The sequence below is a fragment of the Carassius auratus genome, unplaced genomic scaffold (assembly GCF_003368295.1).
Source record: "Carassius auratus strain Wakin unplaced genomic scaffold, ASM336829v1 scaf_tig00001420, whole genome shotgun sequence".
NCBI classification, from domain to species: Eukaryota; Metazoa; Chordata; class Actinopteri; order Cypriniformes; family Cyprinidae; genus Carassius; species Carassius auratus.
In genome coordinates, this window is record NW_020523359.1 from 1 (window position 1) to 12195 (window position 12195).

Here is a 12195-nt window from a genome sequence, read left to right on the forward strand (position 1 = left end):
TCAAACTGATAAGCAGGACATGTTTTACTGTTGCAAAACGACTGCAATAGTATTATACCAAATATCACTAAAGTGTTTGAACCTCACCTTCCTCCTGCCACTCATCTTCATCAGTCTGAGCTTTGCTGCTGGTGTCAATGCCAAAGGTTTGTGAGGAGCCATGACTGACAGCGGAGATGAAGGGCTTTTCCTTCTCCACCATAGAAACCATCTCTGTGGAGACTTGCCTGGCGTCTGCCACAATGCCAGAGCTGCTGGTGGAGTGTCTAGACAGACGGGGACTGCCCTCGCTGCATGGCTGATCCAGGTCGAGCTCATCACTAATGTACGATTCACGGTACCTCTTCTTCTCTGGATCCGAAGACGGAGGAAATTATATTTTGTCAAAAACAGTCTGATATGGTACAATAATTCAGTGACAAATAAGGGTGATTCTCACAAACACTTTAACATATCCAGTTCTTATTTCAACCCAATTAATGGATTTAATAAACTGTATATTTCAATAGGGTGACCAGACATCTCTGTCTCGGTTTTTGGTGTTTTTCTAAAGTTATAATTTTGTTTATAATACTGTTTTGAATTTTTTTCTATTTGCAACAGTAACTATTTGCTATTTTATGTTTATTATATAATACATGTTATTATTTCTTATTTTATTGTGTCCCCAGTTTTCATTTAAAAAATCTGGTCACTTTATTTTTCAATTTAATTTACTTGTTTAGTGCTTTTCACTATACAAATCATTTCAAAGTAGCTTGAGAAAAAAAAGCTTGATTCAAATATTGCGATCGAGAAGCCAGAGGTCAATATCTATGTTTCCATCACTTCTGTTTCTGAAGTATTGCATTAGAAACAGAGTGATGTAAATGGCAAAATCTGGGGGGAACAATATCACACTACAAAAGCAAGCATGAAGGGCTTGTAGAGGAATATTGTGTGGACACACACCCTCTGAGTCCTCAAGTTGCCGCAGGTGTTTGAGTGCAGGTTGCAAACTGAGGTACAATCTGTGACAGGAACTTAAATGCAGCAGAAGATGTCGGGAACGAAAGGCTGAACCCGTGTAATACACCAGCTTCCTCGCAGAGGGCAAACCATCCGGCTGGATCTCAAACTTCTTCCCCTGTGCAGAGAAGACAGAAAACAGAACCTCTGGATTTGTAAGAAGTAGCTTTTAATGTCAGAGCAGGTGATCGAGCACCACAATTCAAAGCACTTCATGGAGTTCAAGATAAATCAACCCAAAATGACTTGGAAGGAGGGAGAACCAGTGAGGTCTGGTGTGATCTAATAACGTAAAAAGCAGTAACATTAATTGTTACCAGAAAAGTGAGTCGTCCCACGTGAAACCAGGGGAAGTCATACAGCAGATCACGCACATTGTTCACCTCCTGCAAAATAAAGAAGAAAGAAAAGGCCTCTGTCACATAAAATGGTCAACTCATAATTAAAAATCGTTAGAAAATTAAATGGCTGTTTCTGATTTCACTAAATGGTTCGGGTTCCTTTATGATTCCATTACAGATTAATGTATTACTTTTGAGAAATCCAAATAATAATTGCTAATTATGTACTTAATAAAATCAATAAAAATATTCGCTATTTTTATTTAAAAAAATAGAGCATTTAGATTTTTTTAAACATTTTAAACAAGATTTTGCAATAACATTTATATTAGATAACAAATATTAAGATTTATATGAGAAAAACCGTGCCTTAAGTAAGCATAACATTTTTATACATTTTGTTATTCTAATACAAATAATACACAGTTCATTCCAACCAAAATTATTCAGGTTACAGTTTCAGTAGTTGTTTTCAAATAGACAAACAATCAGATCGCTAAACTCTACTTGCTGCAAAGCTCACTTCCACAAATCATTTGTAAGATCGTTTGTAATATAAGCTTATTTGGCAGTGTGAGAAAGGAGTAAAATAGAAATCCTGTTCTTTAGCAATGCAGAAGGGGAGCCCATTTAAGGTTGGGGTCAGGGCCTCACCACACTGGGTCTTTGATCTCCTAGACACAGGGCCCTTAGTTTAATCCAACCCCAGACGCTTTAACGGGCAGATCAGAGGGCTCAGGGGAAAGGCATGCACTCCAAATCCCTGTTTATGGACTGAACCGTCTAATATATGCATTCCAGTCAGGCCTATCTGGAGAGCTCCATCATTGTGATTGGCACCGGCTCAAAGAGAAAACACAAGGACTGCACAACAAAGTAGGCTGTTCACACACGTTTTGCAGCAGAAAGCAATCAGAAGTCCTTTTTCGTTTTCAATGGGGGCTGTCGATTTCATGTGATGAGCAACAAAACTGTTGTGATGTTGCGGTGTCCAGTTTTTTGCACTGCAGCAAATTAAATACAAGAAGTGGTCTTTCCCTATTTGTAGAGCCTCATTCATTCTGATACACACACCTGATACACTTGCATTCCTCGCAGAGTGAGTCCAAGGAGTGCTGAACCTTTCTCTTCTTTCTTGTCCTACAGGAAACAGACACAGGCTTATATACACTTCATAATAAATTAATATAAATATATATATAATATTGCATAATTAAAACACATAACAATAATTTTTATATTAAAAACTGAAAAAATGACAATATTCACATCTTTATTATATGCGCACACAAGTTTCTTATGCACACCAAGGCTGCATTTATTTGATCAAATACACAGTGATATTGAAATATAACTACAATGTAAAATATCTGTTACAATTTAAAATTCCTGTGATAGTACGTTTTCAGAAGCCATTACAGTCTTCAGTGTCTCTTGATCCTTTAGAAATCATTCTAGCATTGGTTGAGCTGCTGTTGTAATATGACTCAATCAAGCAGAATGCAGTTCCATCAGGTGCCACTAGTACTGCAGAAATTACTTCACCTTTAACCTCTACTTTGATGAAAATACTTTGGAAACCTCCCTACATTCCACAGCTGAGAACGTTTTGACCTACAGAAAGACAATCCGATAACCGTGCTTGACCTCTGACCTTTTGTAGGCGATAAAAGGTGACTGGGACATCCTCCAGACGGCAAGATTCTCTGATAAAGAGCAGGATGGCGTCACGTGAGGACATCCCCCACAGCTCTTTATGAACCTTGGGCCCGTGACACAGCAGGTAGTCAATGCCACGCTTCGCAATTATCTATAAGAGAGCAGACACAGGTCATGCGTGATTATGAAGTGACTGTGGGCTCTCAACATGCTTTATTAGAGTTACAAAAACTTTAATCAAACCCCTGCTGTAAAAACACAATACGAATTTGCTGGTTTGGTGCTTTTCAAAAAATGCTAGTCAATCAGCATGGCCTTCTGGTGAAGCTGGTTGTCCAAGAAAGTCTTGTTAGTTAAAAAACACTGGTGAGGACACCAGCATACAACAAATTCGGTACTTTTCAACTTCAAACGAATCTTACTAGGATTCAAAACAAAGTAAGCACTACCTGCTTGGATGCAAATGTAAGTGATTGCATTTTATACACTCTAATGAAGACTCACCCAGGGTGGAAAGTATTCTTTGGGTTGGAAATACGCAGCGTGTCCCCGACTGTGGCCGTCTGAGCGGTGGTCAGAGTGATCGGCCTGCAGGGCGTATCCTGCCAGCTGGAAATACACTTCCTCCTGCTGTCTGCATTCTGAGCGCAGGACACGTTCCCGCAGATCATAGTAGTACAATTTTCTTGCTTTACGCTCACTGGGAACAAAAAAAAATGTACATGGAAAAATATGAATATCGATTTTTAGCAAGAATTTATAAATCTATTCCAAATAAATCCTGTTCTTTTGAACTTATTATTGATTAAAGAATCTTTAAAAAATGTATTACTGCTTCCACAAATATATTAGGCAGCATAACGGTTTTCAACATTGATAATAATAAGAAATGTTTCTTGAGCAGCAAATAAGCATATTAGATCTATTTCTGAAGTAATGATGCTGAAAATTCACCTTTACCATTACAGAAATAAATTACATTTAAAAATATATAAAAATAGAACGTTTTTTTATTGTAATAATATTACAGAGTTATTAATTATTACTGTTAAATAAATGCAGCCTTGGTTAGCATGAGCATTAAAACGGCCCCTAAACTTTTAAAAGACTGTATTTCAAATTAAATGTTTCTAAGAATTCACATCAAGCCTAATTTAAGAATTTAAAATAGAACAAAATAAAGACAATTCGAGCATAATCTTCTAATCTTAGGTGAACTATATTAATCGCGCAAAACGAAATATGACACATAAAAAATCATTTAAAAAGGAGACTGTTTTTGAGTCTTCAGCCCAAGTTCAAAATCCTCCACTCATTTCCCACATTTAATCAAATCTAAAGTTAGTCGAGTTTCATTATGAGCAGTTTACGGTTACACCACTCCCAGATGGAGGAGGAAAATTCTTCCTAATAAAAACAGCTTTCAAAGATAGACCACATAAAAACCAAGACCACAAGCCCACTCAATCTGGCCACACCCCCCGGAGGATTAAAACTAATGAAGGAAAGAGGCCAATGAGAGGGTTCCTCCCTTTAAACATTGGGAATCTCTGGCCTGTTTCTTACCAGAGAAGTCTGCCGTTCTCCACATAGTACTGGACCTTCAGACAGAGCAGGGGAGGGATTGACCTCCTCTGTGACCCCTGCTGAGAGAAAGAAAGGCTTGACGAGGTTACTGTGGCAACCCCCTCATTATGAAGTCACTCCCACATCCCGACCGGACTACTAGTGTTTATCTTAACTATCATACTGTAACCGCCCTGATTACCACAGGGAACATGCAGGACATGGTACAGTGATACTATGAGGGAATGAATACTATTTATATAATTTATCACTGATGAGACATGGCAATTACAGCTATGTAAAAGAACACCATGGTACCACCATGATGATCATCCCATAGTTGTTTATAATTTTCGGTACTTTTTTATAGTGTTAATGATGGAGGACCGTGTGTTATGCTCACCTTCCCTGAGTCCTGTTTCCATTCCTTCGGGAAGTACTTGGCAAGTTTCTCTTCCAGGTCCAGAAAGATGTACTCATTGTCTAAAACAGCCCAGAAAAGGACACACAGGAAACAAGCGTAAATGCTCTCGGAGTGCAAACAATGGCATCATGAATTCATGCATGAAATCTGCCCAACAATGACCTCAATTAGGGAGACGGCTGGAATGAAAAGACCCGCTGAGCCATTGGTGGACGCAGGCCCCCGGTATGCAACAGCCCTAACCGCAGACCAAACTCACCCCAGGAAAAACTAGCAGTCTGATGCCAGAGCGACTGCGATTGCAAAAGAATTCTAGCACTTTGAGTAAATCATGGAAACACTTCTAAAAGGGAGCTTGTGCAAGAATGGAATTAAGATGGTTTAAAGAAATGTCACAATAGAAAAATGTAAGAAGATTTAGCTAAAACCAAGAAATGGATTTTATTTCCCAGAGTGTTCGCACGTCCTTTTCATCCAACTGGTCCATGTGATTTATTTGATTTGTAAATGTGACCTATTTAGTATTTGTATATTCTAATATATTCTCATATAATGATTTGCTGCTCAGGAAACACTTCTTATTATTATCAATGTTGAAAACAGTTGTGCTACAGTACTGTAATATTTGTTTGGAAACCATGATACATTTTTTCAGGATTCTTTGATGAATAGAAAGTTCAAAAGAACAGCATTTATTTGAAATCGAAATCTTGTAACATTTTGATTACTTTTGATCTATGTAATGCATCCTTGCTGAATAAAAGTTTTTAAATTTAAAGATTACATACTTCAGAATGGTAGCGTATCGCTGTTAACACTAAAATATTAAGCGGCAAAAGCTTTTTTCAGTTATTATTATTAATTATTCAATAAATGATGTGTGATATTGACAATTCAGAGTAATTCGAATTAAGTTTTAGATGCTGAAAATTCTGATACTGTATGTTTCAGTATCTATATAAAAAATGTATGTGAACACTTTATGTTATGTTTTTACAAGCGAAAGTTCACATTCCGTTCTGTTTATCCATCCTTTATCACTGCTAACTTTGCATCACTAACTCCCTTACTAGATGACTCAAATTCATTCTGACTCCCTGTCTCTTTATCCGAGGTTCATGACAAGAAGGTTGTGACCCTGCTAAACGCTCAGCCAATATCAATTACTCTCTGGTGAATCATGGTGAATTCCAGGCTTAACAAAGTTAATATAGCTTGATTCCAATCCCCTGGGGTCACCAGCCCTCAAATAAACAAAAACAAAGACGCTCTTGTCCAAGAGGAGGGTGACACAAAATCATAAAAAGGTATTCAAAGGGAGGAAGAAGCTGGAATGAGGCTTTTCCAATGAGAGGTTGAACAGGAGAGAAAAAAGAGACAGGAAAGAACAAGAAAGATCAGTAGAAAGAACCTGATTGGAATTGCAAAAGACAAATATCAGATGCTACATTAGCTACATTTCCTGCGAATAAAACCAAGTTTGTGTATTTAACCATGTTCTGCAGATTATGTCATTCGGATGTAGTGCATATATGCTTGAATTTACAAAAGACCAAAAGGCCTTGAGCTGGAAGCATTTGCATTTGGAAGTCTTCAGTGAAAGACAAATAAACTCAACTACAACTATAAAAGTTCTTTCGCATCTATGGTTCCATAAAGAACCTTCAACATCCATGTAACCTTTCTATTGCACAAAAGGTTTTTACAGTGGAAAAGGTTCTTTAGATTATTAAAATGGTCTTTACAATAAGAAAACACTGGTTCTTTTAAGAACTGTTCACTGAAACATTCATTCTCTGCAACCTTTAAAAGTGTACACTGTAATTGGGAAGAATCAATCCTTACCTTTGACTAAAGTCAATCCAAAGTAGTGCAACTCTTTAACCCCGAGAAGCTCACAGACACGGTGAAACACATCTTGACCTGTTGCTTTCAACTTGGAGGGAAAGAAAAACAGATTTGACAATGAATGCGGTATAAAAACATTATTTTGAAATGCATTCTGATTCTAAATGCAAGCATTCAATGCAATAAACACAAATATTTAAATTGCATATATTGTATAGACAATACAGCCAGACGTAGGTTATTGCTTTTTTTGTAATTTGTCATTGACAGACCAACATGGAAACAATAAGAAGACATGCTGCAAATCAAAATATGAAAAATCACAAGAGCTGAATATTTACCCCCACTGTGATGTCCAGTGTCTCCTTTGTGGGAAGGAGGACACATACTGTCCTCTCTTGTTTTGTGGGGACAGACATGGCCTATGCAAGCTCATCCACATACATATGTGTACACAGACATACAGTCACACACTCACACTGGCCTCTTTCTCTTCAAGTTGCTTTGCTCACAGATATTGGCTCCTTCATTGTGATTATCTGCAAAACAGCACAAAACAAACCAGACTCTCCTTCAATGTAAGTGTATAGGATTTTTATCATCTGCCGGGTGGAGATCATACATTTGAAAGTAGCAGCACTCATATTTTTCATATTTCAAAACACAAAACAAGGCCAAAAAAAATAAAAATACTGTGGTAATTAAAATGTCTAGACTGTCCAGAAATGGTGAGGAGGTCTGTGGTGGAATATGAGGTTTTATCCTGCCCTCATATTTCATACAAACTTGTCCATACAAACAGTTCAATCATGCAATAAAAGCTCATTACTTTGCACAATCTGTCCAGTTGAGTTGATTATATAAACACAATTACATAATAATGAAATTAATGCTAAACTTGAAAACAATGAGTCTCGCAAATTCTGTGTTGAATATTATTGGGTGATCTTGTGTTTGTGGACCTTCAATTTCCACCTGCTCTCATTTTTTACTGAACAAAAAACATCAGCATTGTCCTGTTGATACAAAACTAAGCCCGTTCATCTACAATGCTGTACAGAGGACATTATTTTGTGTATTTGATGTAGAGGTGAACGACATGGAAAAAATATAATATCACAATTCACGAGTCTCAACTTTTATGCAGAATATCTCTTTGGGTTCGAGACTTTAATCTTTGCAGCTTTAGGGATCCATTCACGAACAACTTGTAACACTCCAAAGAGAAAGAAAAACTTGAGATCGCATCATATGACCCCTTTAAGTCACACTTAAAATGTATGAATGTAATTGAAATCTTTGTCATTACTTTTAACCAAAACTTATTCTTACACAGGAGTTCCAGCAAAGTGCCCTCTTAGCATTACATCACTTTTCAACAATGGATCTTTTTGTAGTTAATGGATGCCATAAAAACAACATGGTAATCCACATGACTTCAGTCCATTACAATTAAAAAATAAATAAATCATAATTAAGACGCTTTTAAGTTTAAACCAAGGCTCCAAGTTAAACGACCAGTCTTCTTCTATACATAATATTGCTTTCTCCAGTGAAACAGAGGAGAAATATGCACAGATCAGACAATGTTTTTTTGGCTGTTCTAATGCTGTTCCTCTCTCACACTGTGTTTACAGTGACGTGTTTAACTTCGGGTGATTCAGAGCCACAGTAATGTCATCCACACCTGTGAATCAAGACGTTAGGCTACGGTTAACCACTACAGCCTCAGGGGAATCCAGCTGCTAGTCCTGATTTCTTTATTTTATATAGTCTCATTTTATACATGGCATACAGAAAAAAATAAACACATCCCTGAGAGTAAAAGATAATGGAAGGACAGTTAAAGACTGAGATATGATGTTAAAAGAATAGTTAACCTAAAAATTAAGATTCTGTTGTAACCTACTCATGCTGTTCTAAACCGGTTTGACTTCTATGGAACACTACAGGAGATGTTAGGCAGACAATTAATGACATTTCCTTCTATTGCATATTTTTTCTTCATACAGTGCCAATGAAGGTAGACTAAAGTTGTTGTTCTGCCTTTTGTGTTTCACAAAAGTATGACAGTCATCATCGCTTTTGACTTACTGGGAACAGCACCAGAAACAAACATTGAGTGTAATACACACCACTAATGATGTTATTCCAAAGGTGTCATGAAATAAAATACAACATCCAAGAACTGTATAGACCAATATATTATCCACGCCAACAATTCAGCATTTTGAAATTCATTTCTTCAATTAAATTCATTTCATCATCTATCCCTACATACACACTTTTGTTGGATGGCATCCAGTGCAAAACATTACTTCTTTGTTTGATTCTTCCAAGACTATCACAACTCTTCTCATATTTTTGACAAAGTCTAATCTAAACTAGCCAACAAACAGCTAGTCAACCATGGTACCATTTTAAAATCAAAAACCGCAGATCAATGCCCAGTACTTCAAACTAAACCAATTGTATAAGTCTGAATACCATAAAAAACCAAGGACATGATCTAGTTGTAAGAAAGCAACATTGGCCTTGAAACCTACACGTTTTTGCCCAGATCATCTGGGCATCCTTATTTATAAGCCCTGATACATTTACATCCCAATTGTATTTGCCAATATCATGTACATATCCCCAGGAAATCTGCAACAAACAATGTCAAACTGCTCATAATTTATTTAGAGAGATGTCAAGAAACTGATAAACAAGAGGAAGTTGGCAGTTTAACACTTAAACCAACTCAACCCACAGTCCTGTTTGTTCAATCTGAAAGTGAATGAGACCTGAACACCTCCGCAAACAGTCCCAGAAGGTCAGAGAGAACATTTGCCAGCAACCGCATCTTCAATTTAATACAAACTTCAATTTCAGTCTTCATAAAAGGATACAAAAGTATCATACTAACTAAAGTATTGATTTTGTGCAAGATACAGAATATGAAGTCATTATTCACTGATAAACTTTCCCTCCAGTGAGCTGTTAACCACTGGGATCAAATGATTTAATCAATGAGCTGAATTCAAGAACCATATCAGTCAATTTGTGAAATAATTATTCCGATTGGGTTTGTGAACCAGATGAAACAAAATTCAAAAGATGAAATGAACTCAAAAACTTTGATTCAAAATTGGTACTTCTTTCGTTAACTAAGGAAGTTTATTGAATAACTGCCTGTCTATCACACAAAGATATCGTAAGCCTTACAGTAAAGCAAACAAGTAATTTAGGATTCATTTAGAATCATATTGCATTCTTACATTCAAGCTTGAAAGCTTCAGTTATAGTTCACTGTATTTGCAAGAAAAAAAATCACTTTTTTGTTTTCTATGGGGAAAAAAGGAACTCAAACAGTGGGTGAATAAATGCTGACAAAATGTTCTCTAATTTAGATTTGATTCATTTTGTTTTCATAGAGTTGAATATTTAGTTGGTTTGGTTGGAAACTGTCACTCTAAATCAAATCAAACTTTCAGGCACACACGCCTCTCTGAGAAAAACAACAGTAAATTTAGCTTCTAACATTCTTCATTCTGAAAAAGCAACTTTCTCTGCAAGGACAGATAAAGAAGGATGACTCAAGTCTCGAAGCAAGAACAAATCTTCAGCACAACCACACCAACAGTTTGCGGCTATGTTTCTCTCACAATCCCAGCACCTCTGAACACATGCAAATATCACTGTGTCTGTCCATTCCAGAGCAATTCCAGTGTAAACAGATTCAGATGAGCCTCACGATAACAGGCAGGCTACTTGGTGAGCTTGTTTGTTAAGGAAATACTGAGAGCAATGATGTCCAAGCATAAATCAGGCACTTCAAGCGAAATGCGGTTCCTACAGGAAAGCAACTTTTGAGTTATTGCACAATGCCAATCACAAGGCTTTACCAACCACTAAGATCTGAGAACAAGTCAAAAGCCGGTTTTGCACCCATCTGTGGCTGTGAAAAAACACTCATCATCTTGTCATGAACCTGCATAACTCTGTGTCCGTTGAATGTGCGTTCATGTTTAGACCTGTCAAAGGGTGAGTCTGTTATATCCGCAATTTACTTCCAACCGATTTCCTTTCTGTACCGTTCACACAGCCTAAAAGTTCCTATGTGCCCAAACTGTTCAAAATCTGTCCAAAGGCTGTATTTAACCATATTTTATATTCTTGTGCATTAAATCCAGCTCACTGTCTGTACTAGTGTCCTCATACACTACAATCTCAGTGTTCATATAAAGAAACAACCTGCAGAGCAACTTCATGGGTGGGAAAGTAACTGTAGAAGTTTCAATATCACTCATGAAAACACACAAATCAGCCTAATTTCCAGATTTAGAATAGATATATCAAATCTGAATTCTTTTAATGGCTAATGAAAAGTTAGCCAAAGGTTTTGCATTCGTTTTATATTGTAAACAACAGTGAAGTGGACTCTATAGAAAGAAAATGAGCTCAGCTGTAACTGTAACCACTGTACAAAGACAAAATGCTCAATATAAAATGCTTAAGCTTAATGGTGGAATATATGACAAACAACAGAACAATTCCAGAGAAAACAGATTCACATATCTAACAAATGTGTTTAAAACATATTGTAAAGAAAAAAAAGCTTAATAAATGTATTATTATTTGCAAAAAAAATAATAAATAAAAATAGAGATAAATGAGGTCACATCACATTTATTGGCTATAAAGAGAAAAGAATTGCTCAAAACATTCAAAACGACCATAAATCAATTAGTTTCTCTGACAAAATATTGCAGATGGAAAACAACAACAACAAACAAACAGTTACATGATTTTTTTAAGTCCCATGACTGTAGTTAAAATAATTATGTGCACATGCTGAATTAGCCTAGATCCAGAAAACATTCTTGCCACAGGTACAGCTAGTACATTACTTTCAAATACAAAAAAAAAAAAATGCTCTTAGGAGCTGAAAAATGCACTTACCGCTTATTAAAATCGCGAGTGCACGTTTGTTTTCCAGTTTGATGCTGTTGTAGTACAACTCACTGATGAGAGAATCGGAGCTGTCGATAGGACCGAACCAAATCACAGCTGCGAGGGGGGTGAGGTTTCATTACACCGCACTAAAAACTAACACATTACTACTAAATTTCAATAGGTAAAATGTGTCAGCGACAACAACCAATGCACAATAAAACTGAAATACTGAGGGAAAACTGTAAAACTTTGGTTGTCCGTGGTAAAAACCTATATAAACAAATTCCCCTCCGCCAAATTCATGCATATGTATGATCCTCCTTTTAAATTGATATACAACAACAGTTGTGTGTGTGAGTTTAACTGTACACATTGCATTTTGTTGCTGTGATGAAAAAAAATGCAGTAAAG

At 36.6% G+C, this 12195-nt stretch overlaps 1 protein-coding gene across 2 annotated transcripts; it reads right to left on the reverse strand.

Moving 5' to 3' along the window:
• Positions 1-52: 52 nt before the first annotated feature.
• Positions 53-11889, reverse strand: LOC113069326 (FERM domain-containing protein 6-like). 2 transcript variants are annotated; one of them, XM_026242329.1, is made up of 11 exons: positions 11791-11889; positions 7188-7385; positions 6844-6934; positions 4978-5057; positions 4575-4651; positions 3513-3708; positions 3004-3159; positions 2424-2489; positions 1326-1394; positions 952-1126; positions 53-351 (listed from the first exon to the last, which is right to left on the reverse strand). In XM_026242329.1, the coding sequence occupies exons 2-11, from the start codon at positions 7263-7265 to the stop codon at positions 68-70; spliced, it is 1272 nt and encodes a 423-aa protein (XP_026098114.1). In that variant the 5' UTR covers positions 7266-7385; positions 11791-11889; the 3' UTR covers positions 53-67. The 2 variants fall into 2 exon arrangements, with proteins under 2 accessions (XP_026098114.1, XP_026098113.1); XM_026242328.1 differs by having other exon boundaries at positions 4575-4654.
• Positions 11890-12195: the final 306 nt, after the last annotated feature.